This window comes from Ranitomeya imitator, chromosome 2 (genome assembly GCF_032444005.1).
Source record: "Ranitomeya imitator isolate aRanImi1 chromosome 2, aRanImi1.pri, whole genome shotgun sequence".
NCBI lineage: Eukaryota > Metazoa > Chordata > Amphibia > Anura > Dendrobatidae > Ranitomeya > Ranitomeya imitator.
In genome coordinates this window covers 297495199-297517858 of record NC_091283.1, presented here as the reverse complement: position 1 = coordinate 297517858, position 22660 = coordinate 297495199, and the positions used below count along the sequence as shown (strand labels likewise).

The 22660-nt window shown below is 44.8% G+C and overlaps 1 protein-coding gene across 1 annotated transcript in view; it reads right to left on the bottom strand.

Moving 5' to 3' along the window:
- The window catches only part of LOC138663319 (oocyte zinc finger protein XlCOF22-like), a 60965-nt gene that overhangs the window by 25698 nt on the left and 12607 nt on the right, over window positions 1-22660 (bottom strand). Inside the window, exons 3-7 of the mRNA XM_069749495.1 lie at window positions 1885-2034; window positions 1576-1755; window positions 1370-1493; window positions 375-472; window positions 89-179 (exon numbers count right to left, since the gene is read on the bottom strand). Of these exons, the coding sequence (XP_069605596.1) occupies window positions 89-179; window positions 375-472; window positions 1370-1493; window positions 1576-1755; window positions 1885-2034 (643 nt within the window). The remainder of the gene's footprint in view (window positions 1-88; window positions 180-374; window positions 473-1369; window positions 1494-1575; window positions 1756-1884; window positions 2035-22660) is intronic.

Sequence of the window (22660 nt, the reverse complement as noted above, 5' to 3'; positions counted from 1 at the left end):
ATGGCCGGACTACACAACCGATAAAGCAGCTACAGCCAGTGACTGAGAAGAATCTGTGACTTCTCTGCATTTAGTGGTTACTAATCACCTGGGTATTCATATGTAGGAATCTCCACTTTACACCACTCATCACTCCTCACATATGTCTCAGTAGTATTAATATGGGTCAGATCTTCACCCTGAAACAAATATTATAAAAGTCACAGACAGATGGAGAAGTCACATCTATGATCAGCTCTAATCCTGCCATCTCCACCGGTCTCATTACATAAGTATAAAACATATAATACTGGTGGATAAAACAAGACTGATCACAAGACCTTCACAGCCATCTACACATCATAGGGGAGATCTCATGACACCTCTTCATCTACCTGATGATCCTGAAGAACATTGGGATCTTCTTGTTTACAGTCCTGTGGAAGAAGAGGACGGGGACATCTCTCTGATGTTGTCCTCTTACTGGATAGATCTGGAGGAAACACATACAAGGACTGAATTCATTCTGTCGCCTCCAGCTCAAAAATATCTCCAGAATCTGTCCTTTCCTCAACCGTCAATCTACTAAAATGCTTGTGCACGTCATCATCTCCCGCCTTGACTACTGCAACATCCTTTTCTGCGGCCTCCCTGCTAACACCCTTGCACCTCTCCAGTCCATTCTTAACTCTGCTGCCCGACTAAATCATCTCTCTCCTTGCTACTCCTCTGCTTCCCCCCTCTGCAAATCTCTTCACTGGCTCCCATTCCCTCAGCGTATCCAGTTCAAATTACTAATACTGACCTACAAAGCCATCCATAACCTGTCTCCTCCATATATCTCTGAAGTAATCTCCCGATATCTTCCCTCACATGATCTCCGGTCCTCCCAAGACCTGCTTCTCTCCTCCACACTTATTTGCTCCTCATCCAACCGCCTCCAAGACTTCTCCCGAATATCCCCCGTCCTCTGGAATTCTTTGCCCCAACACGTCCGACTATCAACCACATTCGGATCCTTCAGACGGAACCTGAAAACCCATCTCTTCAGGAAAGCCTACAGCCTGCACTGACACCGCTGCTGCCTCATCACTATCGAAGCTACCGCCTCACCAACACCAGAGCTCCTGCAACCCTCAACCTACTGTCTCCTTCCCCAAAATCCTGTAGCATGTAAGCCCGCAAGGGCAGGGTCCTCGCCCCTCTGTATCAGTCTGTCATAGTTAGTTTGTTTACTGTAAGTGATATCTGTAACTTGTATGTAACCCCTTCTCATGTAAAGCACCATGGAATCAATGGTGCTATATAAATAAATAATAATAAAAATAATAATAATAATTCTTTACATACAGATAATTATAGGCCGTGTGTATTTAGTCCTGTCTATTACCTGGTGATGTGAGGGGCTGGGGAACCTCCATCATGACGTCCTTGTACAGATATTTGTGTCCTTCTAAATACTCCCACTCCTCCATGGAGAAATAGACGGCGACATCCTGACACCTTATAGGAACCTGATACATACAATGATACAGTCATCCCACGATCCCTTCATATAATCACTGTATAATGTCCCAGTATTCCCAGCAGTGTCACCTCTCCAGTCAGCAGCTCAATCATCTTGTAGGTGAGTTCTAGGATCTTCTGGTCATTGATGTTCTCATGTATCAGGGGGTGAGGTGGAGGACTCGTGAATGGGCTCAGCGGTCTTCCCCATCCCTCAGACACAGGGTCCAGACAGCGCTCACTAGAGGTCTTCTTCACTACTGTATAATCCTGGTTATGGAGAGACACATTAATAAATCTCACTACAGGCATTTCCAGAGTCCTCACCTCTCCAGTTCTGTCCATCTGTTATTCCCATAGATAAGAATGATGTAATGTGACGTCATCAGAATCTCTCACCTCTCCAGTAAGATGGAAGAGGATCTCTAGGGTGAGCTGTAATATCCTCTCCACCATCTTGTCTCTGTCCCTATCCATCTTTGATGGGTAAATCAGAAAAATTCTCTTATGTAGAAGATCTTCACTGAGAGGATCCGATATTGTAGAGACCTGAATGAGAAGATGAGCCGATGTAACATCATAAAAATCCCGTGTAATAATACAATTACTGGAGATAATAAGGGAAACATATGAGGAGATTTATTATTTTACAGTATTCAGTTTTCTTCTTTCCATCTACTAATGAAACCTATATATTTAGGCCACAGACAACAAGCAGTTTCTCCCTCGGAGTCGGCAGCTGAATACGTTTCTCATAGACTCATCTTCCATAACGCTAATTCTCGTCTCATTTACCGACACTGGAATCGGCAATTACCAACTTAAAGGAAAAGATATATAGATATATACATTTGGCCGAGTCATATCTCCCGACTCTGTAGACCGCATGCTGCCTTTGTCAATTTAGGTCTGCAACTAGATAGACCAAAAGTCTGTATTTCTCACTTACTAATCTTTGTCAGACTCATCACCAGGAAATTTTCCCTCTGGTGACCCAGGTAACTCAGAATGGTGGACCTCACAGACTCCACACAATATGATGGTTCAAACAACACCTCACACAGTATTATGGCCACCAAAGCCTGCTACACAAAATAAGGACCCCCACTCAGGGGATTGTGGTACTGTGGGAACATTATGCTATGTATGGGGGAAGGGGGTGATGGTATTTTGGTAGCATTGTACTGTGTGTGGGAGAATAGCGGTACTATAAGGACAGTATACGGTGTGGGGGAAATGACAGTACTGTGGGAGCATTATACTGTGCATGGTGGAATGGAGGTACTGTGGGATGGTTATTCTGTCTCTGGGGGAATGGCAGTAATATTATACTGTGATGAGGAAATGACAATACTGTGAGATTACTGTATAATGTGTGTGGGGGAATGGCATTGCCTTTGGAAAATTGTACTGTGTCTTGTTGGATGATGGTACTGTGAAATATTATACTGTGTGGAAGGAATGGTGGTACTATAGGAAGATTATACTGTGTGTGGTGGACTTGTGGTACTATGAGAACATTATACTGTATGGGGGTGGCGGTACCATGGAAATATCTCTTGTATGAGAGATGTCATGACTGTTTGAACATTATACTGTGTGAATGGCATCATACATACTGCATAAGGAGTGTAAAAAGGCGTGCCATAAGAAGCAGGAATTCTCAGGACTGTGCGGCATTTGTACAAGAAGACTGCCATCCAGGCGGGACCCTGAGGAATCAATGGGAAGAGGGAGATTTTCAGCAAGCAAGATTCTAGATGGTACTTTGAAGATGCAGTTTCTTGATATAAAAGGCAAGTACAAAAAAAGGAACAAATTTGTTGGCAATCAAAGAACGGGCAGAAACTGTTACGGGGAAAAACTGAGGCTGAGGTACCAGGCCGTGGTAAAGTTCTCGAGGCAGCGGGTTGAGAAGACCCGGAGTCCAGGCTACTCCAGGTAACAGCCAAGTCCCAGCCCTCACTACTTCAGGTAATTGAGACGTCCGCCATTGGTCAAGCACCAAAGATGCGAGAGTAGGTTTTGCTCGGGAGTATATGCCTGCAGTGAAAAACAGGAGGTGAGAGTGATCTGGGCCGTTGCTTCCAGCACTGATGTAACTGTAGAGGGGTTGGTCCGAGATAGTACAACAGTCAGGATAGGGGCCGGTTGAAGTGAAAGCAGTTCAGCGAGCCTTAATAGACTGTCAGGAGGACATGGCCTAACAGGAAGAACTGGAGACCTCCACTATGGCAGGTGTTCACAGTAGAGGAAGTGTTGAGGCCTATATGTGTTGGGACAATCACCCTTGTCAGTAGCCAACATAACATATGGTTAGAGGCTGCTATTACAGTGATAGTGAGCAGGAGAATTCATTTTATGATATTGTATATTTCACCTCATAATCACCCTGTTTTGTATTATTCACGGTTGCTATAGTTATCACAATTCCCCACCATAATCAGGGAAATAAATAATGATATTAATAATTAATTCTGCCTTCTGTTGGTTTGTGTGTTGTATCTGGTCACTCAATACAGGTACACAATGGGGGCATTACACTGTGTGGGGGGATGGCAGTACAGTGGGAACATTATACTGTGTGGGGGATTGCGGTACTTTGGGAACATTACACTGTGTGGGAGGATGGTGGAACTGGGGGGGAACAATATACTGTGCGTGGGGAATGGCAGTACTATTGGAACATTACAATGTGTGCGGGGAGATGGTGGTAGTGTGGGAATATTACACTGACTGGAGGTGCTGATGGAGGTGCTGTGGGAAGATTATACTGTGTGGGGAGATGGCGATACTGTGGGAACATTATCCTGTGTGTGGAGGGGATGGCGATTCTGTGGGAACATTATCCTGTGTGTGTAGGAGATGGTGGTACTGTGGGAACATTATTCTGTTTGTGGAGCGGATGGCGAAAGGAAACATTATACAGTGTCGGGGGAATGGAGGTACTGTGGGAACATTATACTGTGGGAGGGGGGATGGCGGTACTGTGGGCAGTGCCATCACCAGGGCATTACTGCCCTGACTGTTGTATAGGGCCCGATGACGAAAGGGGGCCCACATCAGGCCCCGGCTCTTCTGGTCATTGGTGAAGTATAGCGCGGCACAGCTGTGTCGGTGCTCAAGAGAGGTTTCCCACACCAGAAAATAGAATAAATAACTTGGCACTCAACTTGGTGAATAGTGGTAGTCAAGAAAAACAAAATTTATTACTTTTAGAGTGGCAGTCCAGAAAATTAGACGTTTCGGTCAAGTGAAAAGACCTTCTTCAGTAAACCGACTGCTGTAAAGGTGGAGTATATACAGCACTTGTATGTGTATATATGAAAGGCTGAGGGGTCCTATGTAAGAATCCAGTAGGACCTAAATGTTAACGGCCAGTAGCCGAATTATAGGTCATCAGTATTCATCCACAAAAGAATATGAAAAGGTATAATTAGGAACACGGAGCTAATGAAGATGTCTGGGGAAGTATATGGCCATGGGAATAATGTCACATGTATGGCAGAACGATATATCCAGCAATTAACATAAGTAAAGAAAGGTCCAAAAAGAAATAATTGGAGCGAGAGATCGGTGTCCACCGATTCAATTAGCGATGGACACCGCATTGATGTACGCCCATGGTCCACAGCACATCGGAGCCGATTGTGTCTATTAACTTCATCTACCAAGAGGCTTTTCTCGCTCCCATTATTTCTTTTTGGACCTTTCTTTACTTATGTTAATTGCTGGATATATCGTTCTGCCATACATGTGACATTATTCCCATGGCCATATACTTCCCCAGACATCTTCATTAGCTCCGTGTTCCTAATTATACCTTTTCATATTCTTTTGTGGATGAATACTGATGACCTATAATTCGGCTACTGGCCGTTAACATTTAGGTCCTACTGGATTCTTACATAGGACCCCTCAGCCTTTCATATATACACATACAAGTGCTGTATATACTCCACCTTTACAGCAGTCGGTTTACTGAAGAAGGTCTTTTCACTTGACCGAAACGTCTAATTTTCTGGACTGCTACTCTAAGTAATAAATTTTGTTTTTCTTGACTACCACTATTCACCAAGTTGAGTGCCAAGTTATTTATTCTATCTTCTGGTCATTGGGCCCCAGTGGCAGGATTCTGCCGCTGCAGAAACTGAACCTGTGTCCTGCAGGTTCAGTTAAACTCTATTAACCCCTTTCTGCCATTGGACGTACTATTCCGTCCATGTGGGGTGGGCCCTAATTCCCATGGACGGAATAGTACGTCCAGCGCGATCGGCCGCGCTCACGGGGGGAGCGTGGCCGATCGCGGCCGGGTGTCAGCTGCCTATCGCAGCTGACATCCGGCGCTATGTGCCAGGAGCGGTCACAGACCGCCCCCGGCACATTAACCCCCGGCAAACATGATCGCGGTGTGCCGGCGGTATAGGGAAGCATCGCGCAGGGAGGGGGCTCCCTGCGGGCTTCCCTGCAAGGGTCTCCTTACCTCCCTCCCTGCTCCAGGCCCGGATCCAGGCGCTTGGTAAGCCTGCAGCACTAAGTCAGATCGGTGATCTGACAGAGTGATGTGCAAACTGTCAGATCACCGATCTGTGATGTCCCCCCCTGGAACAAAGTTAAAAAAAAAAAATTTCCACACGTGTAAAAAAAAAATAAAAAAAAATTCCTAAATAATGAAAAAAAAATAAAAAAATATTATTCCCATAAATACATTTCTTTATCTAAATAAGAAAACCAAACAATAAAAGTACACATATTTAGTATCGCCGCGTCCGTAACGACCCAAAATATAAAACTGTCCCACTAGTTAACCCCTTAACCTTAACCAGAGCCGATTCTTCAAATCTGACTTGTGTCACTTTATGTGGTGATAACGTTGAAATTCTTCACAAAGAATTCTAGGAAACAAATGGACCTTACAAATTATTTTCCACATTCTCTTGAATCCGACAATACCCTGTATATGGATGTGCACTACTGTCTGGGTACATGGCAGAATTAACATAGGAAGGATTACCATTTAGCTATTTGTAGGTCTTGCTGGAACAGTTTCCACACGTGTAAAAAAAAATATTTATATAAAAAAAAAATTCCTAAATAAAGAAAAAAAAATAATTATTCCCATAAATACATTTCTTTATCTAAATAAGAAAACCAAACAATAAAAGTACACATATTTAGTATCGCTGCGTCCGTAACGACCCAAAATATAAAACTGTCCCACTAGTTAACCCCTTCAGTAAACACCGTAAGAAAAAAAAAAAAAAACGAGGCAAAAAACAACGCTTTATTATCATACCGCCGAACAAAAAGTGGAATAACACGTGATCAAAAAGACAGAAATAACCATGGTACCGCTGAAAGCGTCATCTTGTCCCGCAAAAAACGAGCCACCATACAGCATCGTCAGCAAAAAAATAAAAAAGTTATAGTCCTCAGAATAAAGCGATGCAAAAGAATTATTTTTTCTATAAAATAGTTTTTATCATATAAAAGCGCCAAAACATAAAAAAATTATATGAGGTATCGCTGTAATCGTACTGACCCGAAGAATAAAACTGCTTTATTCATTTTACCAAACGCGGAACGGTATAAACGCCCCCCCAAAAGAAATTCATGAATAGCTGGTTTTTGGTCATTCTGCCTCACAAAAATCGGAATAAAAAGCGATCAAAAAATGGCCCGTGCCCGAAAATGTTACCAATAAAAACGTCAACTCGTCCCGCAAAAAACAAGACCTCACATGACTCTGTGGACCCAAATATGGAAAAATTATTGCTCTCAAAATGTGGTAACGCAAAAAATATTTTTTGCAATAAAAAGCGTCTTTTAGTGTGCGACAGCTGCCAATCATAAAAATCCGCTAAAAAACCTGCTATAAAAGTAAATCAAACCCCCCTTCATCACCCCCTTAGTTAGGGAAAATTTTTTAAAAAAATGTATTTATTTCCATTTTCCCATTAGGGTTAGGGCTAGGGTTGGGGTTGGGGCTAGAGTTAAGGCTACAGTTAGGGTTGGGGCTAAAGTTAGGGTTAAGGTTGGGGCTAAAGTTAGGGTTAGGATTACATTTACGGTTGGGAATAGTGTTGGGATTAGGGTTAGGGGTGTGACCGGGTTAGAGGTGTGGTTAGGGTTACCGTTGGGATTAGGGTTAGGGGTGTGTTTGGATTAGGGTTTCAGTTATAATTGGGGGTTTCCACTGTTTAGGCACATCAGGGGCTCTCCAAACGCGACATGGCGTCCGATCTCAATTCCAGCCAATTCTGCGTTGAAAAAGTAAAACAGTGCTCCTTCCCTTCCGAGCTCTCCCGTGTGCCCAAACAGGGGTTTACCCCCAACATATGGGGTATCAGCGTACTCAGGACAAATTGGACAACAACTTTTGGGGTCCAATTTCTCCTGTTACCCTTGGAAAAATACAAAACTGGGGGCTAAAAAATAATTTTTGTGGGAAAAAAAGGATTTTTTATTTTCACGGCTCTGCGTTATAAACTGTAGTGAAACACTTGGGGGTTCAAAGTTCTCACAACACATCTAGATAAGTTCTCTGGGGGGTCTAGTTACCAATATGGGGTCACTTGTGGGGGGTTTCTACTGTTTAGGTACATATGGGGCTCTGCAAACGCAATGTGACGCCTGCAGACCATTCCATCTAAGTCTGCATTCCAAATGGCGCTCCTTCCCTTCCGAGCCCTCCCATGCGCCCAAACGGTGGTTCCCCCCACATATGGGGTATCAGCGCACTCAGGACAAATTGGACAACAACTTTTGGGGTCCAATGTCTCCTGTAACCCTCGGGAAAATACAAAACTGGGGGCTAAAAAATAATTTTTGTGGGAAAAAAATTTTGTTTTATTTTTACGGCTCTGCATTATAAACTTCTGTGAAGTACTTGGTGGGTCAAAGTGCTCACCACACCTCTAGATAAGTTCCTTAGGGGGTCTACTTTCCAAAATGGTGTCACTTGTGGGGGGTTTCAATGTTTAGGCACATCAGTGGCTCTCCAAACGCAACATGGCGTCCCATCTCAATTCCAGTCAATTTTGCATTGAAAAGTCAAATGGCGCTCCTTCGCTTCCGAGCTCTGTCATGCGCCCAAACAGTGGTTTACCCCCACATGTGGGGTATCGGCGTACTCAGGACAAATTGTACAACAACGTTTGGGGTCCATTTTCTCCTGTTACCCTTGGTAAAATAAAACAAATTGGTGCTGAAGTAAATTTTTTTGTGAAAAAAAGTTAAATGTTCATTTTTATTTAAACATTCCAAAAACTCCTGTGAAACACCTGAAGGGTTAATAAACTTCTTGAATGTGGTTTTGAGCACCTTGAGGGGTGCAGTTTTTAGAATGGTGTCACACTTGGGTATTTTCTATCATATAGACCTCTCAAAATGACTTCAAATGAGATGTGGTCCCTAAAAAAATAAATGGTGTTGTAAAAATGAGAAATTGCTGGTCAAATTTTAACCCTTATAACTCCCTAACAAAAAAAAATTTTGGTTCCAAAATTGTGCTGATGTAAAGTAGACATGTGGGAAATGTTACTTATTAAGTATTTTGTGTGACATATCTCTGTGATTTAATTGCATAAAAATTCAAAGTTGTAAAATTGCGAAATTGTCAAAATTGTCGCCAAATTTCCATTTTTTTCACAAATAAACGCAGGTAATATCAAAGAAATTTTACCACTATCATGAAGTACAATATGTCACGAGAAACAATGTCAGAATCACCGGGATCCGTTGAAGCGTTCCAGAGTTACAACCTCATAAAGGGACAGTGGTCAGAATTGTAAAAATTGGCCCGGTCCATAACGTGCAAACCACCCTTGGGGGTAAAGGGGTTAAACTATTGCCGTGCGGGCCCAGGCTGACAGCTGACGTCAGCTCGCACATTGCTGGCATATGACGTCATTGTCATTCGTCGGTAAGTGCACGCCTGGACTGCATTGAGGGATCATCATCGCAGGAGCGTGGCCAGGTAAGGAGAAAGGTTTTTGTTTTTATTGAAAGTGGCAGGTGGAGCAGGATGGGAGACATGGGGGCAGGATGGGAAAGACGGGGAAGAATAGAAACACAGGGGGAAGAATGGAAACACGGGGCAAGAATGGAGCACAAGGGGCAAGAATAGAGACACAGGGGGCAAGAATGGAGACACAGGGGGGCAAGAATGGTGACACGGGGCAAGAAGTGAGACACGGGGCAGGATCATGAGGTAGGATGGACAGATGGGGCAGGATCATGGGGAAGGATGTAGACAGATGGGGCAGGATGGAAACAGATGGGGCAGGATCATGGGGCAGTTTGTAGACACATGGTGCATGATCATGGTGCAGGATGGAAACATGGGGCAGGATGGAGACACATGATGCAGGATGGATACAATGGAGACAGATGGGGCAGGATCAAGAGGCAAATGGGGCAGAATCATGGAACAGATGGGGCAGGATCACGGGACATCACATGGGGGCAGAATGGATACTGATGAGGGCAGGATAGGAGAACACATGGGGCCAGGATGGGAGAACATATGGCTGGAGCCGGGAATGAGACACACAGGGGCCAGGATGGGGATATTATTACCACAGGTACTAATTAAGGGATATTATTATTGCAGTCATGTATTTATCTTATCTTTTGAGGATACTGTTTTAAATGAGAGGAGGGTCCTGTTACTGTGCAGAGCAACACTATGTCGCCTTTTTTTTTCTCCATGTGGTGTAGTGTAGAAGTTGGGAAAAAAAAATTAAGTATTGTGCTCTGCAAGCAGTGCTCTAGATAACTGTGTTATTTCCTGCAGAGACAAGACCTGGCTGTAAGAAGTGATGGTGGTCTGTGCTGGATGTAAATGAAAAGCAAAGATGAAGGACTTCACCTAGAGACGTCACTGGTGAGTCAGTGTGTTACCTGTATACTGACAATATACACTGTTATATACAGTGGTCCTGTGTACATTGTTACCAGTGATCACTGTATTACCTTTAAACTGACACTATACACAGAGCTCCTGTGTATAATGTCACTGATCACTGTATAACCTGTACACTATATGCAGAGATCCTGTGTATAATGTCACTGTTAATCACTGTACAGTTGTGGCCAAAAGTATTGACACCCCTGTAATTCTGTCAGATAATACTCAGTTTCTTCCTAAAAATGATTGCAATCACAAATTCTTTGGTATTATTATCTTCATTTCATTTGTCTTCAATGAAAAAAACACAAAAAGAATTGTCCTAAAGCCAAATTGGATATATTTCCACACCAAACATAAAAAAGGGTGTGGCCAAAAGTATTGGCACTGTTAGAAAAATCATGTGATGCTTCTTTAATTTGTGTAATTAACAGCACCTGTAACTAACCTGTGGCACCTAACAGGTGTTGGCAATAAATAAATCACACTTGCAGTCAGTTGACATAGATTAAAGTTGACTCAACCTCTGTCCTGTGTCCTTGTGTGTACCACATTGAGCATGGAAAAAAGAAAAAGACCAAAGAACTGTCTGAGGACTTGAGAAACCAAATTGTGAGGAAGCATGAGCAATCTCAAGGCTACAAGTCCATCTCCAAAGACCTGAATGTTCCTGTGTCTACCGTGCGCAGTGTCATCAAGACGTTTAAAGCCCATGGCACTGTGGCTAACCTCCCTAGATGTGGACAGAAAAGAAAAATTGACAAGAGATTTCAACGCAAGATTGTGCAGATGTTGGATAAAGAACCTCGACTAACATCTAACAAGTTCAAGCTGCCCTGCAGTCCGAGGGTACAACAGTGTCAACCCGTACTATTCATCGGCATCTGAATGAAAAGGGACTGTATGGTAGGAGACCCAGGAAGACCCCACTTCTTACCCCGAGACATAAAAAAGCCAGGCTGGAGTTTGCCAAAACTTACCTGAGAAAGCCTAAAACGTTTTGGAAAAATGTTCTCTGGTCAGATGAGACAAAAGTAGAGCTTTTTGGGCAAAGGCATCAACATAGAGTTTACAGGAAAAAAAAAGGCATTCAAAGAAAAGAACACGGTCCCTACAGTCAAACATGGCGGAGGTTCCCTGATGTGTGTGCATGGCATTATGAAGTCTGAAGACTACCAACAAATTTTGCAGCATAATGTAGGGCCCAGTGTGAGAAAGCTGGGTCTCCCTCAGAGGTCATGGGTCTTCCAGCAGGACGACCCAAAACACACTTCAAAAAGCACTAGAAAATGGTTTTAGAGAAAGCACTGGAGACTTCTAAGGTGGCCAGCAATGAGTCCAGACCTGAATCCCATAGAACACCTGTGGAGAGATCTAAAAATGCCAGTTTGGAGAAGGCACCCTTCAAATATCAGGGACCTGGAGCAGTTTGCCAAAGAAGAATGGTCTAAAATTCCAGCAGATCATTGTAAGAAAATCATTGATGGTTACCGGAAGCGGTTGATCGCAGTTATTTTGGCTAAAGGTTGTGCAAACAAGTATTAGGCTGAGGGTACCAATACTTTTGTCTGGCCCATTTTTGGAGTTTTGTGTGAAATGATCAATGTTTTGCTTTTTGCTTCATTCTCTTTTATGTTTTTTTCATTTAAGACAAATTAAATGAAGATAATGATACCAAAGAATTTGTGATTGCAATCATTTTCAGAAAGAAACTGAGTATTATCTGACAGAATTGCAGGGGTGTCAATACTTTTGGCCACAACTGCATTACCTGCACACAGACACTAAATACAGAGCTCCTGTGTATAATGTCACTGGTGATCACTGTATTACCTGTACACTGACACTATATACAGAGCTCCTGTGTATAATGTCACTGGTGATCACTGTATTACCTGTACACTATATACAGAGCTCCTGTGTATAATGTCACCGGTAATCACTGTATTACCTGTACACTCACTGTAGTGAAATATGTATAGGTATGCATGTGTGACTAGCAGTAATTTAACATCTGTCCTGAAGGCTGCAGGTCTCGCCAAGGTGATAATATGTGTTATCCTGAGAAAATGCAGTTTTCCTGTTCTCAGACCCAGGGGGCCTTCCTGGAAAAACAGAATTTTAAACATTTAACACCTCAAAGGCAGATGCCAAATGGGTCCTAGTACAGACTAACAATTTCTATTTACTATCTATCTGTGAGAACATATGGATCGCCCCATCAGGGTAGTGGGGTACTCAGTACCGGGTCCTGCGGTTCACAGGGGGATGTCACGGTGGCCGCACGGTCCGTGGCCCTGGGACGTCCGTATTAAAGGGAAAGGTCTTTAATGGGAATGTTCGTGACGCCACCTGTGGTATTCGGTCAGGGGTTCGCTGGGGTGATGTTATGGCAGCTAGATGGTATACCTTCCCACAGGTGAAGTGTATCCCCAGGGCTTCCCGGTGTGCAGATGGTGAATGGCGCAGTGAAGAATGAGTCTCTTGCAGTCTCTTTACCTTTACTAAAGAATTCAGCATCCACAGTCCAGAGCACCAGATCACAGGGCAGGCAGAGTCCGGCTGATTTGGAGGCAAGTCCAGAGTCCCCTTGTCCAGGTGGAAATCAGTAGCCTTCCTCTAGCGCAGTGGTGTTGTAGTTCCTTACTGCCTAAAGCTTCACATAAGGTCCTCACAGATGTAATGTCTCTCTCTCTGTCCCCCATATAGGACAAACCCGTATGACCGGTGGCTTGAGGCGGTTTATAGGGACTGAAATAAAACAGATGTGGCACTCACCCAAGGTCTGCTCAATTCAGTGTCCTTTATTAACCGGTTTATAGGGACTCTATCATGCCCCAGTCTCTAAGGGGTGCCACCGTGCCTCCTAGGTGTAGGGCGGACAGTTAACGTAAAATTAGCTGTCCTGCTGGTCTCTGGAGCAAGGCATAAAGGGTTGTTGCTCCCTCGGTGTTCTGGCTACCGGGATCCTGCGCCTCAGAAGGAAGCAGCCTGTGTAGGGCTGGTCCCCTTCTGGTATCCACTCCTTTGCTACTTCTTTCACTCGCTCTGCAATACAGTTCTCCTTTGATGTCTCTTTCTGGGAACTGCAGCTCTTAGGGCATGCACAGCTCCGTGTCCTTCTCCTTCGATCTCTGACAGGATCCCACCCGTCAGGGACCAACTACCTGAGCAGAGCTCAGCCAGCAACTTCCTTTGTGGGGAGTGACCTAATAAATAGGAGCAAGAGCTCCCCCAGGTGGCCTGGAGTGTGAAATGTGTTGCATGATTGTGACACCTGGATGCAGTTATCCTTCTTTGCCTCCAAATGTAATATCACTCTCCCCTAGAGGAAAGTGACATTACTGCAATGACCAGGACCCTGGGGCACTGCACTTATACCAAGAATTTCAGATAAATAATATATTCATTGGTGGAGTGGCCATGGTCCAGTGAAAAACAAGCAATTATATCAACCTGAGAGGCTGGTCTAGAAATCTGACCTCCAGGGTGACTATAAATTAGGCCTGTACACATAGAATCGTGGTTCACAGATTGAGGGGCAGCCAAGCTGATGTGTTCCTTTCCATATTCGTCCCCCCCTCAGGGAGCAGAAAGCAAACTACAAAGTTAAGATATTTCTGTAAGTTTTCTCCCGTTTATTTTTATAACTGTTTTGCATATTTGTATGTCACTTTTTACTACCATATTTTTATACCCTTTTTATTGTAAGCACTGTACCTTTTCTATTAAGGCATAAAACTTTAATAAGTTTAACCTTGCATGTTCTAAAGAATCCATAGCCTTAAAGTGTGTGAGCCTTATGATTGACAGACAGTAGTAGTAATATTTCCGGGACTCATCACCCTCTGTGGGTCATTTGCATTGTAGCTGTTCCATCTTGCAAGTTCTACATGGATATTTTCTCTCTGAACCCTGTTCATACAGGTAATATACAGATGATCAGGTTTTTAAATACATCAGATAGGGATTATATACATTAGACAGGACTGCTCTCTTATGGGCATACCTTGGCGATTGGTGGAGCAGCTTAACATACTTTTTTTGCAAAAAACCGTATTAACTAAATACCCTGTATTTTTCATTTTTTGACTATCACTTGCTTATTTACTGTGACTTTTTTTTTACAACAGAGTATTTGTTGACCTCTCTGTGCGCTTTTGTGTCTTCTCATCACCCGTGTGTTCGGTGAGTGGTGGCAGCGTGTATGAGTGGGGTGTGTGGCCTGTGTGAGATTTATGCTCCCATTGCAGCATACGACAGAGGTTGAATGCTGGACTGAGAGAACTCTTGCAGGCGCAACCCCAAGTCGCGTGCTGAGAACTGGGTACGTGACACTCACACTATATACAGAGCTCATGTATAATGTGACTAGTGATCACTGTATTACCTGTACACAGACACTATATACAGAGCTCCTGTGTATAATGTCACTGGTGATCACTGTATTATCAGTATACTGACACGATATACAGAGCTCATGTGTATAATGTCACTGATGATCATTGTATTACCTGTACACTGTACTAAAATATATATATATATATATATATATATATATATATATAGTGTATAATGTCATCGGTAATCACTGTGTTAGGCTAGTTTCACATTTGCGGTTGTGTCCACAGCGTTTATGCCGCAATTTTCCGCATGCGTCGTGTATTCCTATCTTTAACATTAGGGACGCAGGTGACTGCGATTGGATGCGTTTTGCCACGTTTGACAACACATGCATCATTTCGTTGTCTGTGGCTTGGCGCGGTAAACGCTACATGTAATTTCAGGGGCGTGAATTTGCTGCCTCGAAACGAATGCAGTTGTTAGCAGAAGGAATGCGGCGAAAAAACGCATTACAGTCTATGAGAATGCATGCATTCACAAGCACATGTGTTTGTTTGCGTTTGTGAACGCATGCGTTTTACCACAGGAAAACATGTCTAGACACTGATTAGCCACCCCCCACATACAAACTGATAAAAGGAGGGAGTGGGCATTTGCAGTCCACAACTCTGCAGACTGGACGAAGCTCTGACACTGGAAAGAACCTGTAAGAATTTCCACTTTGGACAATTTGAGTATCAAAGCCAATCTCTGTATTTTATTTTTTTTCTCTCTATATGTCCTAATAATTTCTGTCTTTTTTTCTTGCTCCATGCATCAGAATGTCATCGTCTTCTTCTGAGGAGCGTCTTGGGCCTGAACAAGGTGGAAAGGGCAGTGAAGCGAGTACTCACCTCTTCAGATTGGTAAGTATTCTCTGTCACATCTATACATGTGACAATTTTTTTTTTCTTTTTCAGAACAGTTCTTCAACTACGGCAGAGGCAGAGCAGGAGCAGCGTGGACACAGTCATGTGGCAAGGTGGCGTTTAAGTATACCTGACTGATTGTCCTTTGTTTAATGTATCCTGACATTACTATTCTTGACTGTTCATTTCTTTATTTTGCTCTCTTTACCTTTTTCCTCTTGACTCTTTTTTTCTTGACTTTGAATATTTTTGCCTGTTTTCTGTCTCTGTTGTTCTCTTTCTTTTCCTTATGTTAATGTCTCCAACATTAATGTATTTTTTTATTTTCTAGATTCCAGAACGGGATGAGGACCTCATTGATAACAATATCCTCATCTCCCTGGTCCATGAGTAAGTCCCGTTGTGGGACACCCAGGTTCCGCAGCACTCGGACAATGTGACGATCCGGCAGCTATGGAATGAGGTGGCCCAAGCGATGTGGGATGGCTGGGACAACACCCCGGCTCGGGTCCGCAAGGCATTTCGCAAGTATTGCAATGCGGTGTGATGTGGCAGTGACCTTGGCCGGGATCACACAGCTGTGTGTAATGAGTAGTGTTGAGCCACCTCCCTAGTGTTCGGTTCGTCGAACAGGGAAATGTTCGACGAACTGTTTGTCGAATGTTGGTCGAACACCATCGAACCCCATTGAAATCAATGGCAGGCAAACACAAACACATGGAAAACACCTTAAAAGGTGTCCAAAAGCTGACAAACTGCTCAGAAGACACAACAAACACATGGAAAAGTCACAACTACATATAGTCATGCGAAAAGAAAAGAGGTGGAGGAATAAAAGGAGGAGGAGACACAGATATAGGCATGTCATGCCGTTGTAAAATCAAGAAAGGCTGGAGTAAAAATCAAAACCCACTCTACCAACACCCAGACGTCTTGACAAAATAAAAAAAGAAATATCTTTAGGTAGAATGGCGGCGGGTCCATTCAGAACACTTTCCTTAGAAGACGTAGTGGTACCCCCATTGGGAGTTGTGCCAAAAAATGAACCCAATATATACAGACTAATCCACCATTTGTCATATCCAAGGGGCAGGTCAGTAAATGACAACATCGACGCCGTTAAAAAAAAAATAGTACTTAGGTAAATAGGCGGTGTACTTCATGGGTGAAGTACACTGCTGAGTAGCACCAAATTCTACTAGGCCCAAAAGGATTTCCTGGGCTAGATGCCGTTAAAAATAGTACTTAGGTGGGTGGCTGGGCTACTCTGCTGACTAGCAGACACTGAAGCTTTGGAGCAGACCTCTGAATGCCAGGCCATAGTATGAGGAAACGACTCTGCAGACGACCCCACCCACCTGGAATTTACGATGGCAACGTCATGTAAAACTCAGCAAGGGGACTAAATAAAAGAGTCTCCATTTTTTTCAAAAAATTCGGCCACAGACACCACTTAAGTGGCATCAATTTCGACAGAGTTTTTTAAAACGGTTGGTGAGGTGATTTTCAAAAATCAAGCTTTTACTCTCCCCAAAATGACACAGGGGTAGAAAAGTCCTTGCGGATCCAGGATTTGTTCATCTTGATGAACGTTAGTCTGTCTACATTGTCACTGGACAGCCGCATGCGCTTATCTGTCAGCACACCACCAGCAGCGCTGAACACACGTTCAGAGAGAACGCTGGCTGTGGGGCACGACAAGATCTCCAAGGCGTGAGTGGCAAGCTCAGGCCATTTTTCAAGATTGGAAGCCCAAAATGACCAAGGGTCCAGTTCCACAGTCATGGCATCGATGTTAACTTGTAGATACTCTTGTACCATCCTCTCTAGGCGTTGGCAGTGCGTCAGACTTCTTGTCTCCTGTGGCCTTGCAAAGGATGGTCTAAAAAAAATCTTGAAACGATTTGAAAAAATTGCTGTTACCACCAGATACGATGTTACTGTTACGGTTTGAGTGATGACTCGATAGTCCCACGGTTGGCAAGTTAGAACTCAGAGATTTACTACGTGCACTACTGGTGTTTTGTGGAAAAGCAGATGTTAGATTATGTAACAGTCTCTGCTGATACTCCTGCATGCGTGAATCCCTTTCTATGGCAGGAATTATTTCGCCAAATTTGCTTTTGTACCGGGGATCTAAGAGTGTGGCAACCCAGTAGTTAGCATTACTACGGATTCTGACAATCCGAGGGTCATGTTGCAGGTAGTGCAGCAAAAAGGCACTCATGTGTCTTGCGCATCCAGGAGTACCAAGTCCTTGTTGTGTTGGTGGTGGCGAGGTGAGAATCATGCTTCCTTCATCTGCCCTCTCCCCCAACCTCGCACAACAGAAATTTGATCAAGGTCTCCCTCATCTGATGAGTCTTCCATGCCCAGCGCCAGTTCGTCCTCCACTTCTTCCTCGCCTCCTGCACCTTCCTCAACAGTTTGGCTGGTACCATGCGCCCTCGGTAATCCCTCTCCCCCAGCCTCCAATGCCAGCTGCCTTGGTGCTGCCAACCTTCTTGACCTTGGAAATATGATCCCTTCCGCATACGACTCCTCCTGTTCCTCCTCCTCTTGTTCCACCACCTGACTCCGAACACTGTGTAAGGTGTGCACCAGCATATAAATCACCGGAATGGTCATGCTGATAATGGCATCGTCAGCACTAAACATCTTCGTTGCCATTTCAAAACTGTGCAGAAGGGTGCATAGGTCCCTGATCTGAGACCACTCCTGCAGCGTGATTTGCCCCACCTCTTGATCTCGTTGGCCCAGGCTATACGTCATAACGTATTGCACCAGGGCTCGTCGGTGCTGCCACAGTCGCTGCAACATGTGCAGAGTTGAATTCCACCGTGTTGGCACATCGCATTTCAGCCGGTGAACTGGCAGGCCCAACGACTTCTGTAGAGATGCAAGTCTTCGAGCTGCGGGATGCGAACGGCGGAAGTGAGCACACAGCGACCGTGCCCTCTGCAGAAGCCCATCTAGTCCGGGATAGTGGGATAAAAATTGCTGGATAGGCGAAGGACCGCACCCAGGTTTGCAGCATTGTCGCACACAGCCTTCCCTGGCTGCAGGTTGAGTGGAGACAACCATTGATGGAACTCTGTCTCCAGAGCTGACCACAACTAATAGCTGTGGGACTCACATTTCCCAGACATTTCAATGTAAACACTGCCTGATGCCGTTGAGCCCTGGTGCCAGCATAGTGAGGAGGTGTGCAGAATTCCTTCTGCGCAGTTACAACGCGGGTGGCATTACCAGACAGGATTCGGGTGCAGGTGGAGGACTGAGAGGAGGTTGAGGAGGCAGAAGCAGTGGAGGAACTTCTAGATCCAGAGGATCGACGAGCAACTCGTGGCAACGGCAAGACTTGGCCAGCAGCCCCTTCTCCTGATGTCGCTGTAGTTACCCACTGCCCAGTCACCGACATGTAACGCCCCTGTCCATGTCTACTCGTCCAAGTGTCTGTGATGAAATGCACCCTGTCACACACAGAGTTTCTCAAGGAAGCGGTGATGTTTTGTGCGACATGCTGGTGTAGCGCAGGCACAGCTTTCTTTCAGAAGTAGTGGCGACTGGGCATTTGGTACTGGGGCACTGCGATGGACATAAGGTCTTGAAAATCCTCTGTGTCCACCAGGCGGAAAGGCAGCATTTCTGTAGCCAACAGCTTGCAGATGGAGAAATTCAACCTCTTAGCTTTGTCATGGCTAGGAGGAAATGGTCTTTTACTTGTCCACATCTGAGGGACTGAGGGCTGGCTGCCGTGCTTAGACAAGTAGAGTAGGATGGCCCCGGCAAACTGCTGGTCTGTGAGGAAGATGCAGGCGGAGATGTTATGTTGCCTTGATCAAAATGTGGTGTCGATGTCGGAGAGCGCTCAACACCAGCAGGTGTTTCCACTTGGAAATGTCCTGACAACCTGCCAATCACACTGGCTGTTGCGGGTAAAGAGGTGGAAGGTATGCATGCAAAACCGTGCGCAACTGCGGTCCCCAATCACAGAGGATGAAGAGGACGCGGATGCACTTGATGGGGCAGACTGTGGTTGACCCAGCCCACTAGGCCGCATTGTAGCACAGTGAGCTTGCCACTGCAACTTATGCCTCATATCCATGTGACGGTTCATGCATGAAGTACTCAAGCTAGTGATTTTTTGGCCTCTACTGAGATTTTGTTGACAAATCTTACAGACAAAATGAGTTGGGTCATCCTTTGTGATGTCAAAAAATGCCCAGGCTATGCAAGGCTTAGAGCCTGTGCGACCTGAAGAGCCGTCAAAAAATGCCCAGGCTATGCAAGGCTTAGAGCCCGTGCGACCTGAAGAGCCACCACGACTTCTGGTCTATGGCACAGTTGGGGTTGAGGAGGCAGTTGTTGACGTGCTTCCAGTACTCCGTCTCTGTCTGGAAGGCGCACCGTTACCTCGTCATCAGACTCGTCACTAGCATCCTCCTCCACCTCCTCTGCTGACCTCATGGACTGGCGGACTGGGGGTTGACAGTAAGTGGGGTCTACAACCTCGTCATCATCATCCTGTGTATTCTCACACCCGTCGTCCTCAGAGCCAGCCTCTTCCTGCCCCGACCGAAAAGTCAAGTTTTCGTTCCAATCAGGTATCTCAGTCTCCTCATCATCTTCCTTAGTCTCCACCAACAGGAGTTACAGTTTGGGAACGAGGGTCTACATTATGCTCAGAACCTTCTTCATCTGGGCCTGGATCCGACACACAAAGATTCTGGGCATCAGTGCAGATCATTTCCTCGTCTGAATTCACAGAAGCTCTGGAGCCGACCTCGGATTCCAAGGCTATAGTATGAGTAAACAGCTCTACAGACTCAACCACCCCATGCTCAGACGGGCTGCTGGAGACTTGGGAGCTGTGAGGAAGCAAGTGCGATTGGGGTGACAACTCTGAGGACTGGAGTAGTTGTGATGTTGAAGTTGACATGGATGAGAGCCCACTTGAACGAGCACTTGATATCCATTCAAGCACCTGCTGTTTTTGTGCCTCATCTGGAATTTTTGGCGATGCTCGGAAAGGGATCATATCAGATTGTCCACGAAAAGAAGTAGACATCTTACTTTGGCTGGTCTTTCTTCTGCAGATGTTACTGTTGCTTTACCACCTACCCCACGGACACAACCATTTTTTCCCTTTCCAACACGCCTATTCCTCTTTCCACCATCACAGCAGGCCTTTTGCCACTCATTTTAGTGCTTAACTAATTGGCAACTCTGTATCTGTAGTTGTTGGCACAACAACCGATGGATGAAAACCGAGCAGAACCGAGTGGCCAAACTGTGGTACTAGGCCCAAAACTATTAAGTGGATTAGATGCAGTGAAAATAGAGATACACAGGCGGTGTAGTTTCACAGGCGGGCTACTCTGCTGACGTGCAGACACTGCTCCTAGGCCCTAAACTATTAACTGGATTAGATACATTGAAAATTGAGATACACAGGCGGTGTAGTTAGTTTCACAGGCGGGCTACTCTGCTGAATTGCAGACACTGCTCCTAGGCCCTAAGCTATTAACTGGATTAGATGCAGTGAAAATAGAGATACACAGGCGGTGTAGCTAGTTTCACAGGCAGGCTACTAGCCCAAAAGGATTGGCTGAGCTAGATTACACCAAATGCTGTGACAAACACTTGCACAGCACTGGCACAGACCTGCCTGGCAAACAGTGCTATGAACTGCTGTAACCTACCCTGAAAAGGGCTGATATTACAACTAGTCCCAACTCCTTCCGACTCCCTAAACCTATCCCTCTGACAATTCACTCCAAAAACACACTCTTAGGCTGCTGTCACACTAGCAGTATTTGGTCAGTATTTTACATCAGTATTTGTAAGCCAAAACCAGGAGTGGAACAATTAGAGGAAAAGTATAATAGAAACATGTGCACCACTTCTGTATTTATCAGCCACTCCTGGTTTTGGCTTACAAATACTGATGTAAAATACTGACCAAATACTGCTAGTGTGACGGCTGTAGGCTGTATAGCGCCCACAGCAGCAGCGGTGCCGTCTAGCACTAAGCTGCAGCAGTGAGGAAATGGTGGGGACGGGGCAAATGGCTGGTTCTTATAGGGCAAGGACATGTGACATACACAGCCAATGACACATGCCCTTGCTTGTGTGCATCACATGCACATTGCTGTGTGTGTGCGCACTGCTGATAGGCTGAGAGACTGCACAGCCCCACTGTAAATGCGGGAAAGAAAAAAAAAATGGAGATCGGCGTTATTTCAGCACAGATCTATCCCCCGCCCACTATTCACTAAAACAGTCTATTAACAATGATAAACAGTTTTAATGTGCAAATCAATTGAGGCTTTTGGTGAACGAACAGTTATCGAACAGAAACTCGAACAGCCAAATTTTAAGCAAATTGTTCGGGTTCATCGAACGACTCGAAGACCACCCAAAACAGCTCGAATTTGAAATTGGCGAACAGTTCGACTCGAACACCACTCATCTCTAGTAATGAGAGAAACTCCTGAGAGTTTCTCTCATCACACACAGCTGTGTGATCCCGGCCAAAAGTGCATGGTCTAACCATTATTTTTATTTTTCAACAGTGCTCAAAGTCAGAACACCTTGGTGTTCGATAAAGGATCGCTTCAACAAGGACCTTCATCAATAGAGTCGGGTTCCCAGTGGTTCTGGAGCAAGGATCAGAAAATATAAGCATCACCGCATGCTCGCATTTTTGAGACCGGTCCTTGCCCAGAGAACGTAAGTATTTTTGTGTTGCATTGGATTGTGTTGTATTGCCTAATCTGTATTTTTCAAGTCCACAAGAGTTGGCGCTTTTACTATTATAAATGTTTTGTACTAATGTTTTTTTGTTCACAGCACCTGGAGCAGCACTCTTGACCCTGGTTCTGGAGTGGTCCTTGATCAAACAGCCACAGACCCTTCCCAGCCATCCAGCAGCGCAGCAAGTGGGCCTGCAACACAGACTGGAGACCAGGAAGCTGGTCCGTCAGGTATTCCCCTGTCTCAGTCCTCT